The sequence below is a fragment of the Nelumbo lutea genome, chromosome 1, assembly GCF_056320005.1.
Source record: "Nelumbo lutea isolate HS-2025 chromosome 1, American lotus-T2T, whole genome shotgun sequence".
Classification (NCBI taxonomy): domain Eukaryota; kingdom Viridiplantae; phylum Streptophyta; class Magnoliopsida; order Proteales; family Nelumbonaceae; genus Nelumbo; species Nelumbo lutea.
The window spans coordinates 203,945,069-203,967,712 of record NC_142684.1 but is presented as its reverse complement, the minus strand read 5'-3'; the positions used below and the strand labels follow the sequence as shown (position 1 = coordinate 203,967,712).

The following is a 22,644-nucleotide window of genomic DNA, read 5'->3' as shown; positions in this document are numbered from 1 at the left end:
GACCTCTCAATTTGTTTCTAACTACCTACAAGCATGCCTTCTATGGCCTACCTCTTGCACTTTTAAAACCTTCAAATTGTGTGGAAAAATAAAGAGGAAGAGAAGAAGAAATGAAGAGGGAGAGAAGAAGAAATACTTCTGTATTGATAATGTGTTGATAAAACATGTTGAGCATACAACTTAAATAAGAAAAGATAGGAGAGACAAACTCCTAGGATCTCTCTCAATTAGGGATTGATTAAATCTTTCCCTTAATCCTAGGATATGACTTTCCTAATTTTATTCAAATCTAATCTTTCCTAAATTTGTTCAAATCTGTAATCAATCAAATCAAATCTTTCTAAATTTGCAGCAAATCATATCTTGTTGACACTCCCCCTCAAGTTGGTGCAAAGATATCTATCATGCCCAACTTGCTAACTTGAAGTTCAAATGGCTGTCTCAACAAGCCCTTAGTCAAAACATTTGCAACTTGCTGCGTGGTTGGTACAAACGGAGTGGAAATTATTCCTTCTTCAAGTTTCTCCTTTATAAAGTGTTTGTCAATCTCAACATGTTTAGTCTTGTCATGTAGAACCGGATTATGAGCAATGTTGATAGCTGCCTTATTATCACAATACAGTTTCATAGGAAAACTCACTGGTCTCTTAAGATTTGCTAGCACCCTCTTTAGCCAAAGAACCTCACACACTCCTTGAGCCATTGATCTGAATTCAGCCTCAGCACTACTTCTAGCATCTACACTTTGCTTCTTGCTTCTCCAAGTAACTAAATTGCCCCAAAGAAATGTGCAGTACCCCGAAGTTGACCTTCTATCAGTGATTGAGCCTACCCAATCCGCATTTGTATACACTTCAACCTCTCTCTTCTCATTTTTCTTGAAGAAGAGTCCTTTTCCTGGTGTGCCTTTTAGATACTTAAGAATTCGATACACAGCTTCAAGATGTTCTTCGTACGGGGAGTGCATAAATTGACTCACCATGCTCATAGCGAAGGCAATGTCAGGACGTGTATGTGACAAGTAAATCAATCTTCCTACTAGCCTTTGGTATTTACCTGCATCTACTGGAACCCCATCTTTAATTTCTCCGAGTTTAGTCTTAACTTCTATCGGAGTGTCTGAAGGTTTGCATCCACTCATTCCAGTTTCTTTCAAGAGGTCTAGAATATATTTTCGTTGTGAAACCACAATGCCCTTCTTTGATCTAGCCACGTCCATTCCAAGAGAGTACTTTAGCTGGCCTAAGTCTTTAATCTCGAATTCTTTGGCTAAGCTCTGCTTTAGTCTGCTCATCTCTTCAATATCATCTCCAATCAAGATTATGTCATCAACATAGACAATCAGAACCGATACCTTGTCTTCAGTAGATCTTTTTGTGAAAAGAATATGATCAGATTGTCCTTGACTTTTAACGAACCTTGTGAATCTTTCAAACCAGGCTCTGGTAGACTATTTAAGTCCATATAGAGACTTTTTTAGCTTGCATACCTTAGTTCCAAACTTCTTAGTGAAACCAGGTGGAGGCTCCATATATACTTCTTCTTCCAAGTCTTCATTCAAAAAGGCATTCTTCACATCCAGCTGATTCAGTGGCCAGTCAAGGTTAGCTGCAACAGATAAGAGTACTCGAACTGTATTTAGTTTCGCCACTGGAGAAAAGGTCTCAGAGTAGTCCACTCCATACGTCTGAGTAAAGCCTTTAGCTACTAGGCGAGCCTTATATCTCTCCAAGGATCCATCTGAGTTGTACTTCAGAGTGAACACCCATTTCCATCCGGCATATCCACTTTCTCCCAAGTAGCATTCTTTTCCAAAGCTCTCATCTCCTGAAAAACAACTTCTTTCCACTCAAGAACATTTAGAGCCTCCTGGATACTGTTAGGAATGGAAACACTAGACTCTTGTGAAATAAAGGCACAATATGAAGGTGAAATATTTTTGTAAGATACAAAATTTGACAGAGGATGTTTTGTACAAGACCTAACACCTTTCCTAAGAGCAATGGGAAGATCAAGATGACTGGAAGAATTAGAATTACCTGGAGGAATATTTTCAGGTATTTTTGGAGAATTATCATGAATTTCATGATCCACCCTCAAATCAGATTCTTGTTGATGCTGCGGAAAAGTGCCTCTCCTTTTCAGTGCTAGATGTTCCCTTGAATATACAAGGCCTTTATACTGTTTCACACGCATCTTTGTTGTTTCAGCTTTTTTATTTTGAGATGGCATCGCCGAAGGTTGTTCATTTTCAATATTTAATTCATTTGTTTCCATTGATTTTGTATTTTCTGCCTTACTTTCTTTCAGTGACTGGTTGTGAGAAACATCATTATGGACAAATTCAAACATTAAATCAGAACCATCTAAAAGACCATCTTCACTAGTGTTGCTCTCCCCCTGAAGATGGGAGTGTCTGTAGTAGGAGGTTCCTTCACAGAATGTGATATCCATAGTCACAAACATCCTTTTCAAAACTGGATCAAAGCATTTGTAACCTCTCTGATTAGTGGGATAGCCTACAAAAATACATTTATGTGCTTTTGGATCAAGTTTTGAACGTTTAGGATCATGGTTATGAACAAAGGCCACACTTCCAAAAATTTTTAAGGGAATGTTTGTCACTAGCCGAGAGTTTGGAAAATAGTCAATGAAAACCTGTATGGGTGTTTTAAAATCCAAAATTCGCGTAGGCAGTCTGTTAATCAAATAAGTGGCTGTTAAAACGGTTTCTCCCCAAAGATACTTAGGAACTTAGTTTGAAAACTTAGGGTTCTAGCAACTTCAAGGAGATGTTTGTTTTTCCTTTTAGCCACCCCATTTTGTTGAGGTGTATTATTACACGAACTTTGGTGTACAATTCCTTTTTCAGCAAAAAAATTCTCTAAAACTTTGTTAAAAAATTCCTTTCCATTATCACTTCGAAAAATTTTAATTTGAGTCCAAAATTGTGTTTGAACCATGTTATAAAAGTTTTAAACACAGTTTCAGCATCTGGTTTCTCTTATAAAAGGAAAACCCAAGTGACCCTAGTATGATCATCAATAAAAGTAATGAACCAACGCTTTCTAAAAAGAGTTGTTACTCTAGAAGGACCCCAAACATTACTGTGAATCATGGTAAATGGTTTTGATTTTTTATATGGTTGGGACGGAAAAACAACACGATGATGTTTTGCTAATTCACAAGATTCACACTTAAAACACAAATGGTTTTTATTCATGAATAACTTGAGAAATATATGCTTTAAATATTGAAAGCTAGGATGTCCTAACCGATAGTGCCATAACAAAACTTCACTGTCACTAGAAACAGAGATAGAGCTGAAACAAGTCTATCGGTCTTGCCTTCCAAAGGTTGATCCTTTATTAAAAAAGTAGAGGCCACCATCCTGTTTAGCACCCCCAATCATCTTCCCTGAGGTTAAATCCTGAAATTCACAACAAGAAGACCAAAAATTAACCCGATAATTATGGTCAAGGGTTAGTTTGCTGGCAGCTAAGAGATTGTATGATAGGTTAGAAACATGTAGAACATCTTTAAGGCTTAGAGAAGGAGAAATAGATACAGTTCCTTTCTCAACAACAATAGCAAAGGAACCACCTACAATTTTAACCTTTTGATTCCCTGCACAGGGTGTATATGAAGAGAAGAATTGTGAAGTGCCGGTCATATGATCAGTGGCACCTGAATCTAATATCCAGGAGCCATTAGATTTGGTACAAGCAATGGCTGCAATGAAAAAATTACCTGACTGGGCTAGAGAGCTGGATGGGTTAGAGTTTCGTAACGATTGAGATTGAAACATTTTATATAAGTGCTCTATTTGTTCCCTTGTGAAAGGAAGAGACTCTAAGGATGATTGCTGCCCTGGATCCGAATTGCTTACTTGAAGCACACGGACATCTCCCCCTGACTTGTTGTCACTGTTTGGTTTTTTCTTCCAACCTGCTGGTTTCCCATGCAGCTTCCAGCAAGTTTCCCGAGTATGCCATGGCTTTTTACAATGATCACAACAAGGCCTTTGCTTTCCTCCTCGTTTATCTCCATCTGCACCTCGGGCCACAAGAGCGGACCCTTCATTCTTAGTTTTTGTTTCATTAACATTCTTCAACATCACTTGCTGTCGTGCTTCTTCTCTACGCACTTCTGAAAAAACTTCTCTTAGGGCTTTCGCCCTAAGATACGTCCCCAAACCTCATCGAGTTCTTTATTCAAACCAACCAAGAAGACAAAGACCCGGCCTCTTTCTATCTTCTTTTTGTACTGAGCACTGTCACTCGGACTTTCCCATTCTTCTTCTTCAAATAAATCCAGCTCCTGCCAAACAGCCATCATCTCATTATAATAAGCAATTACTTCACACTTACCTTGCTGCATCTTCCACATTCGAGTATTTAGTCCGAACAGTTGTGAATGATTGTCCAGATCTGAATAGGTTTCCCTAACAGCTTCCCACACATCACGAGCAGTCGGCAGGAACATGAATGGTTTTCCAACCATAGGATCCATAGAGTTGATCAGCCAGGCGATAACCCTAGAATTTTCAGAACGCCACTGCCTACTTTGGATCATCGGTGGTTGGTGGTTTTACTTCACCATTCAAATAACCGAGTTTCCCTTTGCCGTCGATCACCAACCGCACGGACTGAGACCATTCAAGATAATTCTTTCCATTCAATTTGTGAATGGTAATTTGAAGAGAATTCTCAGAGAGAGAGATGGTCGCTGACTGAATACCTCCCTCCAAAGATGCCACACCACTGGTAGCATCCGAAGAGGTTGAACCAGAGCCAACCATGGCGGCCTTAAAATTCATGATCGGACCCTAAAGCTCTGATACCATGTGGAAAAATAAAGAGGAAGAGAAGAAGAAATGAAGAGGGAGAGAAGAAAACATACTTCTGTATTGATAATGTGTTGATAAAACATGTTGAGCATACAACTTAAATAAGAAAAGATGGGAGAGACAAACTCCTAGGATCTCTCTCAATTAGGGATTCATTAAATCTTTCCCTTAATCCTAGGATATGACTTTCCTAATTTTATTCAAATCTAATTTTTCCTAAATTTATTCAAATTTGTAATCAATCAAATCAAATCTTTCTAAATTTGCAACAAATCATATCTTTCTTAATTTGCCGCAAATCATATCTTGTCGACAAATTGTAATGTACTGCTTATTATCAATGTAGTTGGTGATCTTCCATGTGCATACCCAAACCATCTTACCTTACTTTTCCTCATTTTATCACCTGTTAATGCTAGTTCTAGATTCCCAGGATTGTGCTCATTTTTAATCCAGTCCCTTCTAGTTTTACCATCAATATGCCTTAAAAATTAAAATTGCATCTCAACCAAACTAGTATTTTGAACATATTACTTATTGACTGCTCAACACTTAACTCCTGTGCACCATACAACATTTCAAGATTTGTAGCCATGTTATAAAATTTTCCTTTTACCTATTGGTATTCTCCGGTCACAAATTGCCTAGTAAAGACATAACAACTAGAAAGAAGTTACATTGAGGTTATCCTAATCTCCATTTGTACGTAGAATAGCGGTATAGCACTTTGCCAGTTTTACAACTATGAAATACCAAAGATGGCCCCAATGCATAATGTGTATAAACTGAGTTTGTGTGTGATGAACTTGGATATGAAACAACCGATATGCGTGACAGTTGACACAAGTAACATAAACAAAGAAAATGCATGAAAGTACCAAATCACAATAGCATCAGTTGAACCTGCAGGAATAATTCCCAAGCTAAAATTTTCATTTGGAAAGGGAAATATGGAATCTCGACCTGCACAAGCTGTTGAAGCAAAAGAATTATAGAAGTCAAATTCAGGCATTACAGAAAAATGCACTTCTCCTATAAGAATTGCATAGAAAACGATTTTTTTTTTCTTTTCTAAAAAGAAAAAGGGGAAGAAAATAGAAGAAAGAAAGAAAATGAGATTAATCAACTTACAAATCCAAGGAATATAAGCTAACCTGTATTGCAGGGCCTACCTTGAGTTCCTGTAATTCCAGATAATCCAGTGATATATCAGATCCCCACCCCTTACATCTGGGAATCAAATCTAGAGGTAAATTTGTATGGAATATAGTAATGATTGCACATACTGCAAGTTGAAAAGCCCGGTCTACTAGGTCCCGAACTTTCAAGAAGAGGATCTCGTTCATTTTGGCGAGGCGTCTCAGGGAGAGTATCATTTGCATCATAAACATTATTATTATTCTCAGCTGAATGCACAAAATCTGTAGGGGCTGGTGGATAAGGAGCCTTATGCCTTGAAGAGAGTAGTCCATTCAGAATTTCATTAAAGAAGCCATCACCACCCTGTAACCACATTTGTAAAATTGTCGTAAAAGAGCTAGAAAATATTTTTATAAGGTTACGTAGACAATAATTAACTGGTTAACATAATGATAATAGATAATCAAGTTTTGCAGACTGTAAAATACCATTCATGTTATGTTCAAGAAAAAATAATTTCAGCCAACACACAAAAGTAATTAGAGGATATAGAAGGGGAAAACCACCCTGGAATGAATTGGTGTCCCTGGTCAATATACAAACTTAAAGATGAATTTTAATTGATGCAGTTTGGGAACCCAGGAATGTCAGGCGTTGGTGGAGTTGTCAAAAATCATTTGGTAATATTACTGTGGCATTTTCTTGCCAATCAGAGCTGCAAACCCCATAACAGCAGAACTACAAGCTGTTCCACAAAGGCTGAAGTTAGCTAAAAAAAAAAAAAAAAAAAGAAAAACACAGTTTCAAGGATTGATTGTTGAGGGGACTCTAAATCTAATGTAAGCTGGTTAAAAGGAGATACGGTTGGCCCTTGGAGCTTAAGACATAAGATAAGGGGATAAGGGGAGAAAGTGATGCAGTACGGTATTCGGGTCAACTGAGTAAAGATTTACTAAGTTGGTTTTCGAAGATCCATCTTAGTTCGTACTTACCAAGATAGCGTCATCATGGAATTTTTATCTTAGTTTGTATTTACCAAGTTACTGTTACAGTGGGATTTCTGAATTTGTATTCAATTAGGATTTTCTTTTTGAAGAGATTTAGTAGGATAATAATAAAGAGTGTTTTATTAGATTAGGAAATTTCTTTGTAGGAGGCATAAGAGAGTAATGAAATCTATATAAAGAGTAGATAGGGCAAAGCTAGGGGTGTTTTTGGTTGATTTTCTCTTAATTATTCAGTGAAGAATTGTTCTTCCTATTTATTTTGGCTTTTGCTCTGTTCTTTGAAGCTTCTGTGAACGTGGTTTGTTTCTGTACTGCGCTAGAAAGGACCTATATGTTAAATGTTCAAGAAGAAATTTTTTGGGTTCCAAGGTCACCTCAGTCACTAGCTTATTTAGTTATTCCATAGCAAAAGAAGGGGTGAACAGACAGGAACTAAGGTGAAGTGAATACTTCTTGGACTAAAACTGTAATGGCTTTTTTGAGGGGCTCGTGATGGAGCAAGTTTTCTTTTGTGTTCAGTTTTTATTGCATTCTCTATATTTGTAAATTATACCATGTTTTGAATCCCAATGTGCAACTTGTACTCAATAAAATTTTACCTGTTACTAATGAAAAGAATGCTAAAAAACGCCAAAACCTTTGACCCATGGAACATTTTTTATCTAATCTAAGAATCTAGGATCCGATAAAAAACGAACATGACATTAAAAATTTAAACAAAAGAAGAAGCATTTGGAAGAAACTTACTACAACAACAACACCATTATAAGAATTAAGTTCCTCATCTGTAATAGATGCCATGACATCAAATGCATGCCCTGCCCTATCTGTCACTGTTACCTGACCAAATTGTTGAAAACAAAAAACCGTAAGAACCATTAAACACATTTGGCATTACTAATAAAAAAGCATGTTATCTAAGAATGACTTTTTGTCTCTTTAGAACCACTGGTTCATGAATTTACAGTCCTAACTGTTGACAATACCAAATATGTCTTTCTCTTTTTTACGTCATGGGCTTATCACCTAGCTAATAGAAGCACATGCAAAGGCAGGTCTCTAGTAGTGCTCTGTAACCAAATGGCTATAAATTATACACAACTTTTTTGACATAAAAATCACCTAACTGTGAGCCAATTGTAATCGCACCCAATGGTTCTTGTAGAGAACACTGATGTGGGCCCCATGGCTGTGGTCCCCACTGTGTTCGTATGACAGCACAGCATGTACTCTTTGTTAGTTATGTCAGTGTTAGTTGGTAGTTATTTCAGACAGCTTGTTATTTCAGCTTATTATTAGTTTATTTGCCATGTAAGCATTAAGGGGCAATTCTGCCTTTTTCCATAATTAGTAAACATATAAATATTAAGAGTGGGGCGGCAGATTCATTAATCAGTCCCTCTCTCTTTTCTAAAACCCTTGTGTACTTCTGCTTCTCCTTCTTTTCTTCTTCTTTCTTCTTCTTCTTTTCTCCATCTGAAACCTTTTTACTTTTAGATTCAAGACTGATTGTAGTCTTGATCGACTATTTGGATTGGAGCCAATCTAGGGTTTCTCATGTGTGTCTAGTCCAGCCGACCACATGAGAATTGCCTAGGGCTGGAAGCTTAGAAAGAACTGTTCGTTGGCTGATTCTTGGAGGTTACCAGAAAGGTTTAGCAGCTGTCCGAAGGCTTGTAGAGGCTTTGAGAGTGTTTTGGTAATCAGGAAGAATCGGAGAAGGTTAAAAGGATCAATATTAGGGTTTAGGCCAAGATTGGAGGTGGCGATCAGAGTTTTCTGGGTAAGTTTTTATCTTTCCTTGAGATCGTCATCAGTCAAAGATAGGTTGGACTTATCTAGGAGGAGCGGCTGAGCTCTCCTTTATTTTCTCAGAGTTCTCTGATTTTTTTAGGGTTTGTCCTTAACCCTACGACCAGATTTGACTGTGAACCTATTTGGAAGGTGCGGCTGAGCACTGTTTCTGTTCTCACAAATATTTCCTTAACCCTATGATCAAACCCTAAATCTGTTTCAGCATTCCAGATAGTTTTCTAAGTGAGTTCTAGACTTGTTTCGGCTTCAAAGCCTGTTTTGGGGAGTGAGAACCTTTATCAAGAATTGGACTGCTTATATTCTGAACTGTCGATTGGTTTCAGATCAGATCTGAACTGGGTTCACCTTAAAATTCAGAACTGTCGATTGGTTTCAGATCAGATCCGAACTGAGTTCATACAGAATTCTGTTTCCCTTATTTGTGGAAGACCTAGGCTGACTGTGATCAGTTGTTTAAGTGCTGTTTTTATTTCAGTACCTCTAACAGTTTTTGATTACTGATTCTTAACCAAGAATGGAGTTCAAGAATCAGGGGGAAGGTGTTTTTGGGACTAGAAATTCTGGTAATATGTCTGAGACTGCATTTCAGATTAGAATGGGCCCAATCGGCCATGATGGCTATTGGGGGAAGAAGAAAACTTAGCTACCATTTGGGAGATGTGAAAGAACCATCCAAGGAGGACCAAATGTATACCAAGTGGGTTCAGGAGAACTACTTGATTATGACATGGCTATGCAACTCTATGCAGCCACATATCAGCCGAAACTATTTGTGGGCAAAAACAACCAAGGAGATCTGGGATGTCATGAAAGAGACCTACTCCCAACCCCTTGATGTTGCTAGAGCCTATGAATTGAAGTGTGAGGTTAATAACCTCAAGCAAGGAGAGAAACCAGTCTCCGTTTACTTCTCTACTTTGAAATCTCTGCGTCATGAAATTGACCATCTGGAAACACTTGAGTGGGAAAGTCAGAAAGATGCACAAACTCATAGAAAGCAAGTTGAGACTAATAGGGTGTTTGAATTCCTAGCTGGTCTGAATTCTGATTATGATATTGTGAGACAACAGATACTAACAAGGGAGAGTGTGACCTTATCTCAAGCCTACTCCTTGGTGCATAGTGAAGAGACTAGGAGACAGGTAATGAGCAGCATCAGCCCTTCCCACCAGCCCTGGCAGCGGTTAAACCTAAGTCTGGGGTGATACAGAAAGAGATATGAAGAAGGAAGATAAGCGGGATCTAGTGTGTGAACATTGCAAGAAACCCAAGCATACTAAAGACACATGTTGGAAGTTGCACCCTCATCTAGTCCCAGCAAAACTGAGGAACAAAAGGGGTAATGCTCATTTGACTGTTAATACCGATTCTGCATCCTCATCGAGCACAAAAGGCACGCCCCTAGACACCCTAGCTGCTGTTCAGGCTGCCCTAATACAGTTGGAAAAGGAGGTTGGGAATTCAGCTCAGTCATCTCAGTCATCATCAGCTCCTGCCACATCAGCCTTTGCTCATTCAGGTACTCGGGCCTCAGCTTACCATGCTTCAGCTCCAAGTAACACTGAACATTGTTGGGTAATAGACTCAGGTGCATTTGACCATATGACTAGCTTGCCATCATTGTTCACTACCTATCACTTATCTTCTGGTAGAGATAAAGTGTCCATTGCTGATGGTTCCCTTGTTCCTATTTCTGGCAAGGGAGACATCAAGTTGTCTAATGCCATTTCCTTATCCTCAGTCTTGCATGTCCCTAAGCTTGATACTAATTTGCTTTCAGTCAGTAGTATTACAAAACATCAGAACTGTTCAGTTACTTTCTTCCCTGACCGATGTGTTTTTCAGGACTTGGAGATAAGGAAGGTGATTGGGACTGACCGTGAGACGAATGGGATCTATCTGCTTGGAGAGAGTTCTCATTGGAAAGATCATGACGATAAGAAGTCTTTTGTTTCTCAATCTGTTAGTCTGGTTATGCTTTGGCATAATCGGTTAGGTCATTTATCATTTCGGTCTTTGAAGAGTCCATTTCCTAATTTGTTTGAGTCAGTTCAGATGTCAAATTTGAGATGTGAGAGTTGTGAGCTTGCAAAGCATTGTAGAACATCTTATTCCTTGAGTAATAAAAGAAGTAGTAATTCTTTTGATGTTGTGCACACCGATGTTTGGGGCCCGTATCACATCTCTTCTATGGGGGGGTACAGATATTTCTTGTTGTTTGTTGATGACTATACCCGTTTTTCTTGGGTTTACCTTATGCGTTTTCAAGATGAGGTTCCTGCTTTGACCCAAACCTTTCATCAGATGATTTTAACCCAGTTCGGGGTCAAAATCAAAATCCTCAGATCCGATAATGCGAAAAAATACTTTACCAATCCACTGGCCTCTTATCTACTTGATCATGGGATTATTCACCAGAGCACTTGTCCTTATACACCACAGCAGAATGGGGTTGCCGAGAGGAAGAATAGGCACATTTTGGAGGTGGCTAGAAGCATTATGTTTACCTCCAATGTGCCTATCCGTTTCTGGGGCGATGCTATTCTCACAACAATGTATCTCATTAATCGGGTTCCTTCACGGGTTCTTGACATGAGGCCTCCGTTTACCCTTCTATACCCAGATGAAGAATTATTTATTGTTCCCCTTAAAACCTTTGGTTGCACCTGCTTTGTTTAGATTCTTGGACCTCATCGTTCCAAATTTGTCCCTAAAGCCTCCAAATGCATTTTTCTCGGTTATGCACACACTCAAAAGGGTTATTGCTGCTATGAACCTGCTTCTGGGAGGAGATTTGTCTCGACGGATGTTACTTTCTTTGAGGAGGTCCCCTATTACCCTAGGGTTTCTCCTCAGGGAGAGAGTAGTGAGAATGGAGGTTTTTTTCCTCAGGGGGAGAGCAGTGAGAGTGGGGTTAACTCATATGAAGTTCCTTTACCCATTCCATTGAGTGATGAGAGCTGTAATGGGGAGGGTTGTCAGAGGTGTCAGGAGTTGAAAGTCTATCACAGGCGGTGGAGGCAGGTTGATTTCAGTCATTAGTAGTCCAGGTCCCACTAAGATACCTTCCACTATTGCTACTTCACTTTCTTCGGATGACCTTGACCTCCCTATTGCAGTCCGTAAAGGAAAACGGCGTTGCACCACATCCACAACTCACTGCATTTCCCAGTTTCTGTCCTATGATCGCCTGTCTCCCTCTTGCAGGTCCTTTCTCACTTCCATTGCTGATATTCCTATCCCCAGAACAGTGCAAAAAGCCTTGTCAGTTCCTGAGTGGAAAGATGCAATGAAGGTTGAAATGGATGCCCTTTTGAGGAATAATACTTGGGAGCTAGTTGACCAACCCAAAGGAAAGAAACCGGTTGGATGTAGATGGGTATTTACCGTGAAACATAATGCTGATGGTTCCATTGAAAGGTATAAAGCCCAATTAGTTGCAAAAGGATTTACTCAGACTTATGGTATAGACTACTTGGAGACTTTTGCCCCAGTAGCAAAGATGACCACTATTTGAGTTTTGTTAGCCCTTGCAACGAGTTATTCTTGGCCTTTGTTCCAGATGGATGTTAAAAATGCCTTTCTAAATGGAGACTTACAAGAAGAAGTCTACATGCAATTACCCCCTGGATTTTATGATGCGGAGACAGGTAAGAAGGTTTTCCGGCTGAATAAAGCCTTGTATGGACTAAAGCAGTCCCCCAGAGCTTGGTTTGATAGATTTAGACAAGCCTTTGGAAAATTCGGCTATGTACAGGCCCAGTCAGACCATACATTGTTCATTAAAAAAGTGGACTCTTCTTTAGCCTTGCTTGCTGTATATGTGGATGATATTGTGGTGACAGGGACTGATAATAGTGAGATTGAGTCCCTCAAACAACTTCTTCATCAAGAGTTTGAGGTGAAAGATCTGGGTGCACTACGATACTTCTTGGGTATTGAGGTTGCTAGATCTAAACATGGGATCTTTATTTCTCAAAGGAAGTATGTTCTAGATCTGTTAGCAGAAACTGGAAAGTTGGGTGTCAAGCCTGCAGATACACCCATTGAATAGAATCACAAGATCAGTGCAGAGGGTGGAGAGCCTCTTGAAGACAAGGCTATGTTCCAACGGTTGGTTGGAAAACTCCTATTTCTTTGTCTCACCCGACCACACATCAGTTATGCAGTCAATGTTATCAATCAGTACATGCATTCTCCTAGAATTACTCACCTCTTTACAGTTGAGAGAATATTAGCATACTTGAAGAGATGTCCAGGTAGAGGTATATTATTCAAGAATAATGATCACATGAAGATAGAGGTCTATACAGATGCTGATTGGGCTGGGAGTGCTGATGACAGGAGGTCTACCTCTGGATATTGTGCCTTTGTAGGAGGTAACCTTGTCTCTTGGAGGAGTAAGAAACAAAGTGTTGTTTCTCGCTCTAGTGCTGAAGCTGAATACAGATCGATGGCTAATGGAGTGGCTGAAATCCTGTGGCTGAAGTCATTACTTGAAGAGTTGGGTATTGATTATGAGAAGCCCTTGATGCTGTATTACGATAATCAGGCTGCTATTAATATAGCTCACAATCCGGTACAGCATGACAGAACTAAGCATATCGAAGTTGATTGACATTTTGTTAGAGAAAGGGTTTCATCTCAAGAAGTGTGTCTCTCGTATATCACCTCCAGCATGCAGCTCGAGATCTTCTCACCAAGGTTGTTCCAAGGAAGAAGTTAGAGGCAGACCTATGCAAGTTGGGAATGACAAATATCTATTCCCAACTTGAGGGGGTGTGTAGAGAACACTGATGTGGGCCCCATGGCCGTGGTCCCCACTGTGTTCATATGACAACACAGCATGTACTCTTCGTTAGTTATGTCAGTGCTAGTTGGTAGTTATTTCAGACAGCTTGTTATTTCAGTTTATTATTAGTTTATTTGCCATGTAAGCATTAAGGGCAATTCTACCTTTTTCTACAATTAGCAAACATATAAATATTAAGAGTGGGGCGGCAGATTCATTAATCAGTCCCTCTCTCTCTTTTCTAAAACCCTTGTGTACTTCTGCTTCTCCTTCTTTTCTTCTTCTTTCTTCTTCTTCTTTTCTCCATCTGAAACCTTTTTACTTTTAGATTCAAGACTGATTGTAGTCTTGATCGACTACTGTTCTAAAGGCATACCATGTGGCAGAGAAAATCTCCTTCTATACATAACAACAAGCATATATAATATATAGGATTTTTGGCTCTGACAACCCCTGAACTTTGTGAAAAGGCCAATTTCAACCCTAAAGAATTAAAAGGGCCATCTTGGACCTCAAACTAGGCTAGAAAGGCCAACATTGGCAAAAAATACATGACGTTAGAGACGTCGTTCACAAATCCGTTAAACAATGAATAAAACAATAAGAAATGCTGCTGTGGCACTGTTCAACTCAAAAAATGTGAAAAATTACAAATGGGTCCCACTTGAAACTATGGCATGTTAAATCTCACACATTACCAAGAATAAAATGAAAACTATTTAATATATAAATTAATACATGATGAAAATAATATATATATAAGTGGGTTCCACTTGAAATTTCCTCTTTTAATAGAAAAATAATAGGTGGGTCCCACTTAAAATTCCCATCTCTCTCTCTCTCTCTCTCTTTCTCTCCCTCTCCTTCTTCCTCCCATACTCTCTCTACCATAACCACCCACGACGGATCCAACTGGCAGCTCCTCTGAATCCAAAACCCTTGAGAGAAATAGTAAGGAAGGTAAGATGATCCAAGATAAGTTTTTGGTTAGTCGTTCATAACGACATTTGATTTCACTCTTCTATCTGTTATCCTCTAGCCATGCTCCGTTGCTTTGTTGCTCTCTTTCTGAAGGCGGATCAATACATGGCCCGACTTCAGAAACTCACGTGGGACCCACTTATAATTTTTCAGATTTTTTGAGTTGAACAATGCCACAACAGCATTTCTTATTATTTGATTCAATTTTTAATGGATTTGTGAACGTCTCTAATGTCGTGTGTTTTTGGCTAATGTTGGCCTCTCCAACTTAGTTTGAGGTTCAAAATGGCCTTCTTTAGGGTCGAAATTGGCCTTTTTTGCAAAGTTCAGGGGTTGTCAGAGCCAAAAATCCATGATATATATGATTTAGGGGTTAACATAGAGGCCTGTGGATAGAACGCAAGGCTGGTAGCCTTGTGTCAAAACCCACAAAGTAGGTTCTGTATCTAGGAGAAAATCCAGAGAATAGTTGCTGGTTTTCTTCTAGTAGTAGAGAACTACTAGATAATAACAAAAGAAGAATAGGAATCACATGTTTCTCCATACTGAAAGAAATTAACTAACTCAATTTTGTACATTTCTTCTATTCAAGACAGATTTATATGTATGCATAGAACTCCTTAGAACTTAGAAGCTTTTTTTTTTTTTTTGAGTGTAAGGTAAAGTAATTCATTAATATCAAAATCCAGAATACAAAGAAGCCTCTGTACAATGAGAAGCTACAGCAGGAAAACAGTTATCCACAGATTTCCAACCTTCCAAAAGACCAAAGAAAGACTATAGATTCCTTACAAATAGGAAGTCTGAATCAAAAAAGGAAGACATATGCCTATTTTTTAATAACTGATGAGCTGCCAACCAAGAGTGTATCATCCCCATAATTCTGTTAAAAACTTCTTCTTTTGGATTTGTCTTCCTTCAAATATCTTGTTATTTCTTTCACACCATACTGCCCAAAAAACTGCTACAGGAAGGATACTCCATGCTACCTTTCCAGCCCTGGATAAACCTCCAAGTGCCCAAGCTGCTATAAATCCCTGCACATCAGCCGAGAAACACATCTTAACCCCAAACAGATTCAGAACTCTCATCCAAATCCAATGGGTAAAGTTACAGTGGATCAGCAAATGACTTGAGGATTCCACAGTTCCATCACATAAGATGCAGCCCAAGTCCACCTCTATACCTCTTCTAACTAAATTATCTTTTGTTCAAATCTTATCCAGCACTGCTGACCAAACAAAGAAAGCTAGCTTAGAAGGAACATATCTGATCCAAATTTTGTCACTTGGGAAAGCAGAAGGATCCTCCCTAGACAAGCTATGGGAGAAGGATTTCACAGAGAAGGTGCCTGATTTCTCAAAGACCCATTTCCTCTTTTCCTCTCCTACTCCTGTTATCTTTGCTTCATCCAATAATTGAAATAACCTGACCAAAAAAGCCACCTCTCAATCATTCAAGTTTCTCCTGAATTGGGGTTTCCAGATACACTGCCCATTCTGTCTTTCTAAGCAATCAGCCACAGTTGCATCCTTGTTTACTGAGATCTCGAATAGACCAGGAAACAGTCATTAAAGGGCCATCCCCACACCAGAAATCCTTCCAAAATAGCACCCTGAGGCCATTCCCAACTTCATATTTTATTCCCTTCAGAAACTGATGTTGAACATTTTGAATTGCCTTCTGTTATGCAGGAGAGAAGAAGGGAGGAAGAGAGAAGAGAGAGAGAGAAGAAAGAACTGAGAGCCAAAAGTACTGCCGGCGGCGCTAGCTTTTGATATATATAATAGGGCGATAGAAGTTGCAGAACAAGAAAAATAAAAGGAGGAAAGTACAATAGTACCCCTGCGGTACTATACTTAGATAAATAACAGTCTTTTAACACTCCCCCTCAAGTTGGGGCATAGATGTCAATCATGCCCAACTTGTCACATAAATCATGATGCCATGAGTGGTGTAACCCTTTAAAGATGTCTGCAAGTTGATCTTCAGAGCTAACATAAGGAGTATACACTTCCCCTATGGCAACCTTTTCTCTGACAAAGTGTTTGTTGACTGTAGAAATAATTTAGTTACTTGTGTTAGGGTCTGTTTGGCTAGTTAAAGCCTTTTTTATTTTCTGTTATTGTACTCACTTACAGCAGGGGCACAAGAGTCTTTTCCATTCTTATTTCTGCCGCCCTATATAATATAATAGAAGCTGGCGCTGCCAGCACTGTTCTATTGCTCCAAACCTTCTCTTCTTCCTTTCTTCTTCTCTTCTCTCTTCTTCCCTTCTCTTCTCTACTTCCTCGTATTTCAGTCGGACTTATTGCCAAGATGGTATCAAAGCAAGGCTGTTGAATCTGGGCGACCAAGTTTTCTCTTCAAGTTGCTGAATCTGGGCGGGACAGAGGGTTGAATCTGGGCTGATCAAATCGGATCTGCAACTGGTACAACCCTAAAGTTTTCTTTCTTCTTTTATTTCTTTCCTTGGTCGTGTACCAAGTGGAGAACAAATGAATCCAAACCACTGAATATCAGCAGACTTTTGTGAGGGTTATACCTCTTTTATTTGTTGGATCGTGTGATCCTGTACCTGTGAAAAGGTGACTGTAGGTCACAGATGACCTGTTTTCTCTATTCGTTAGTCTGATTTCACGTGCTAGGATCTCTCTTATTGATTAATGCTGTTGTGGAACTTACTAGAAAACCAGTAGGCTGGGACTGTTATTCCTGCAGATCTGAAAATCAGTCTCATCATAATTCTTCTTTGGAAATTGGTGCTGCTTTTTGTGCTCAGATTAAGTCCAGAACTGAATTGTTGTGTGTGGAGCTTTTGTCGATATAAGGAGGGATCCTAAGTTGAGAGTTTAGATAAAAAAAACTTTGTGTTTACCATGTCATCTGAGAATTCTGCTACTTCAGAGATATCAGGGAGCCACAATGGTGTGAGTGGGGGAATGGATATGAATTTCCCCATGGCTGTTATTCCCTTTGATATTCTGAACTACCTTGAGTGGTCTAGGGGAATAAAACTCTACATCACTGCTAGGGGGAAAATAGGATACATCAATGGGAGAGTGAAGGAACCGAAGAACGGAAATGCTGAATATGATAGGTGGAACCAAAAGAATAGTATGGTGATGTCATGGCTCCTAGTTTCCATGCTGCCACAGGTAAGGAAGACTTTTATGTGGGCTGAAACTGCTTATGAGATATGGGAACAAGCAAAGTCCACCTATTCGGAGCAGAGACACTATGCCAAGATATACCAACTGCAAGCTGAATCCTCTACTTGCAAGCAGGGGGAGAGGAGTCTCTCGATGTACTATTTTGATTTGACATCGATATGGAAAGAACTTGATCACTACCAGAATGTGAATTGGAAGTGTGATAAAGATGCAAAGGCGTATAAGTCACTTGTATCTCAACAACGGGTCTTTGCCTTCCTCCTAGGGCTGAATCCTTCATACGAGTCCATCAGGGTGCAGATCTTGGGTAGTAAAGACTTGCCATCAGTTCAGGAGGTGTATGCCTTAGTGCAATCAGATGAAAGTAGAAGAAGTGTGATGAATTGTATAGAGGGGGAGTCAGTTGCCCTAGCTGTCCGGGGAAATTCAGATACAAATGTCGGAGGTGCTTTTAAAAAAGGTGACTCTCAGAAGAGAACAGATGATAAGAGTAAACTTTGGTGCACTCACTACTAGAAGACAAGACACACCAGAGATACATATTGGGATCTCCATGGAAAACCTAAATGGGCACAAAATTTGGGTAAGAAGTCAACACTTGATTAGGGCAAGAAACCAAGTCACCAGAATCAGAAAAAGTATAACTCAGCTAATATGGCATCTCCAGAGACTAGTCCATTGGTAACTTAGGAAAGGCATCACAGTTCTGACCCTAAGGAAGAAATTATCAATTCCTTTCCTGACCATTTGGAATTGTACGGTAGGACTCTCCGCCAGATGGATTCTGGTCCTACTCCCTCTACCTCTTTCGTGTCTACATCAAGTAATGCTGCCACTGCCTTCCATGTGTCATCTCATACCACTAATTCTCCTTGGGTTATTGACTCCAGAGCCTCAAACCACATGACCAGTAAGTCAAATTTATTTCAGACATATAACCTTCTCTCTGGAAGAGATAAGGTGAGACTAGCTGATGGTTCTTTCTCTACCATAGCTGGCCAAGGTACCATACCTCTCCCACTCGGCCTTACCCTTTCTAATGTACTACATGTTCCAAAATTACCTATAAATTTGCTATCCATTAGTAGTATAACTCACTCCTTGAACTGTTCAGTCACTTTCTTTCCATCTTCATGTGTGTTTCAGGATTTGGCCTCGGGGAAGACGATTGGTAAAGCATGATGGATGGTCTCTACGTGTTGGAGAATAAAGTTGGTCTTGTGGCTACAGAGTCCATGAATTTGTCCAGTGAGAGTCAAGCCTATTTATGGCACAGTCGTCTTGGTCATCTTTCTTTTGAGTCATTAAAAGTTATGTTCCCAAAGTTGTTTGAGTCCTTGTCAGTGGGTCAGTTACAGTGTCAAACATGTCAATTGAGTAAACATTGTAGAAGTTCTTTTCCTTTGAGAAATAAAAGTCCTGGGTTTCCATTTCATATTGTTTATTCTGATGTTTGGGGCCCTTTTACTCTAACTACTGAGGTTGGATATAAGTACTTCATTACTTTGATTGATGATTACTCTAGATACACTTTGGTTTACCCTATGCGATCTAGAGATGAAGTGCCAAAAATTGTGAAAGACTTTCAACGCGTGGTGTTCACTTAGTTCCAAACTGAAATCCATATCTTCCACTCGGACAATGCGAAGGAATACTTCCATAGTGATCTCACGGAGTTTTTCGCTTCGAGTGGGTCACTTCAACGAAGCTCTTGTGCTAGGACACCCCAACAAAACGGTATTTCTGAATGAAAGAACCGTCACCTTCTCGAAGTAGCTTGTGGCTTATTAATTCATATGAATGTGCCAAAACGTTTTTGGATGGATGCAGTTTTGTGTGCTACATACATCATCAACCGTATGCCATCTCGGTTACTAGAGTATAAGGCCCCACATCAACTTCTGTTTCCTACAACTCTGTTGTCCACCATTCCGATGCGTGTTTTTGGGTGTCGTTGCTTTGTCCATAACTTGTCCCCTACTCAAGGTAAGCTTGATCCTCGGGCTATTCCTTGTGTTTTCCTTTTACCCTTTATCTCAAAAGGGGTATCGTTGCTATGATCCTACCTCTCGCAAGTACTATGTCTCCATTGATGTATCCTTCTTTGAGAATCAACCTTTCTTATCGGTTTCTCCTCAGGGGGAGAGTAGGGTTGAGGAGAAACAGGTAGTTCAAACTCAACTACCTCCTTTACCCGATCCTCCTCCATTCCGTGTCTTTCATCGTCGCCATAAAATCCATTAGAGTTCAAGAGCCGTGGAACCTGACACTATGCAACCAACATCATTGGATTCGCCAGAGGCAGATCCTTCTCATCAGCCAAGTACACTTGCTCCTATTGATATGCCTGTTCCTCTCAATGTTGATTCCCTTGTCATCAATGATTTTGGTGTTCCTATTGCTAAGAGGAAGGGTGTTAGATCTTTTACCACTAATCATCCTATCTCTAATTTTGTGTCCTATGATCACATTTCACCTTCATTCCGTGCATTCCTCTCTTCTGTGGACAGTGTCCCCATTCCTAAGAATGTGGCAGGAGCTTTATCTAAACCTGAATGGACAAATGCAATGCAAGAAGAAATTGATGCATTATACAAAAATGGCACTTGGGAGTTGGTGGATCTTCATAAAGGGAAGGAACCAGTGGGTTGCAAGTGGGTGTTCACAGTGAAACACAAGGCTGATGGAACTGTTGAAAGGTACAAGACTAGACTGGTAGCAAGAGGTTTTACACAGGTATATGGAGTGAACTATGCAAAGACTTTTGCTCCAGTAGCCAAGATGAACTCTATCAGGATTCTTCTTTCATTGGCAGCAAATCTTGATTGGGAACTTCACCAATTGGACATAAAAAATGCTTTCTTGAATGGTGACTTAGAAGAGGAAGTGTACATAACCCAACCTCCAGGTTTTTGTGCCAAAGGCAGTGAACAAAAAGTGTGCAAGTTAAAAAAATCTTTATATGGGTTGAAACAATCACCTCGGGCTTGGTTTAGTAAGTTCCACTTAGCAGATCAACAAATGGGGTTCAAACAATGCCAATCAGATCACACTCTATTTGTTTAAAAAGATGAAGGGAAAATTGCATCTCTAATTGTGTATGTAGATGACATAGTGATCACAGGAGATTGGGAGGCTAAAATATGGAGACTAAAAAAATTCTTAACCACTCAATTTGAGGTGAAAGATCTAGGCCCTACGTTATTTCCTTGGAATTGAAGTTGCCCGCTTTTACAATGGCATCTTTATTTCCCAACGGAAATATGTACCTACTAGAAGATACAGGCAAGTTGGGGGTAAAACCAATTGACTCACCAATTGAATTTAATCATCAACTGGGAGACAGTTAGGGAGAGTTTTTGAAAGATGTGAAGAAGCTCCAGATACTCGTAGGGAGACTTGTATTTGTCTATGACCAGGCCTGATATTGCTTATGCAGTGGGTGTCCTTAGTCAGTTCATGCACAACCCTAGGACAACTCGCTTTGAAGTTGCAGAGAGGATCCTTAGATACCTCAAGAAGTTTCCCAGAGCTGGTTTGTTATTCCAAAAGCATGGACACTTAAAGGTGGAAGTATATACTGATGCGGATTGGGCAGGAGCAGTTGATGACCGAAAGTCTACCAGTGGATATTGTGCCTTTGTAGGAGGAAACCTGGTCACATGGAGAAGTAAAAAACAAAGTGTGGTGGCTAGATCTAGTGCTGAAGCAGAATATAGAGCGGTGTCTCATGGGGTTGCTGAAATCATGTGGATAAGAAATTTGTTAGGTGAATTGGGTTTTGCAGTGAGCAACCCTATGTCACTCTACTGTGACAATAAAGTTGCCATCAATATTGCTGCTAATCTAGTCCTGCATGATGGGACAAAACACATTGAAGTGGACAAGCATTTTATTAGAGAGAAACTTGTAAATGGAGAAGTGTGTACTCCATATGTCAACTTAGAAGAACAACTTGCAAATATCTTCACCAAAGGTCTTTGTTATGGGCCCGGGCATAGGGTCTCGTCACGGGTCGGTCCACGGGGAGAACCTCTAGTTTCCCCTTGCCCCTCCCTTTGCGTGTTGACCCTATCGTGGCGACCTAAGGGGTGATTTGTCCAAGAGATCACCCTAACTCTCCTTTACTCTTCTCTTCGACTGAAATTTTGGATGCCTTTATTCAATAATAGTGGCTCCTTAAATAGGAGATTACAAGAGTCCTGCTCTTAGGGAGATTCCTTGCTGAATAGGGAGACCTCCAACTCTATCTTGATAAGATAAGACTGATAAGATAAGATAAGTTTCTCTTAATCCTAATAAGATAAGATTATCTCTCTTAATCCTAATCTAATAAGATAAGATAAGATAAGATAATCTACTAACTTAATAAGATAAGAATAATAAGATAGTCTAATCTAATCTGCTGAATGGATAAGATTGTTGCTGCCAAATTGGATAGGATGAGAACACCGGATCATTGCTGCTGCTGCTCCCAATACGCGTCCACATCAGTCTTCATCATGTGCGGCACATGATTTGTGTGACAAGTTGGGCATGATTGACATCTATGCTCCAACTTGAGGGGGAGTGTTGAAATAATTTAGTTACTTGTGTTAGGGTCTGTTTGGCTAATTAAAGCCTTTTTTATTTTATGTTATTGTACTCACTTACAGCAGGGGCACAAGAGTCTTTTCCATTCTTATTTCTGCCACCCTATATAATATAATAGAAGTTGGCGTCGCCAGCACTGTTCTATTGCTCCAAACCTTCTCTTCTTCCTTTCTTTCTTCGTCTCTTCTCTCTTCTTCCCTTCTCTTCTCTACTTCCTCATATTTCAATCGGATTTATTGCCAAGATTGACTTCGATGTGTTTAGTTCTATCATGCAACACCAGATTAGCAGCAA

At 39.7% G+C, this 22,644-nt stretch overlaps 1 protein-coding gene across 6 annotated transcripts in view; it reads right to left on the bottom strand.

Moving 5' to 3' along the window:
- The window catches only part of LOC148880491 (ceramide kinase-like), a 47,982-nt gene that overhangs the window by 4,699 nt on the left and 20,639 nt on the right, over positions 1–22,644 (bottom strand). For all 6 annotated transcript variants that reach the window (XM_088962397.1, XM_088962398.1, XM_088962395.1 and 3 more), the window contains 4 exons: positions 7,744–7,836; positions 6,136–6,352; positions 6,004–6,030; positions 5,728–5,821 (listed from right to left, as the gene is read on the bottom strand). In XM_088962397.1, coding sequence (XP_088818523.1) covers positions 5,728–5,821; positions 6,004–6,030; positions 6,136–6,352; positions 7,744–7,836 — 431 coding nt within the window. The remainder of the gene's footprint in view (positions 1–5,727; positions 5,822–6,003; positions 6,031–6,135; positions 6,353–7,743; positions 7,837–22,644) is intronic.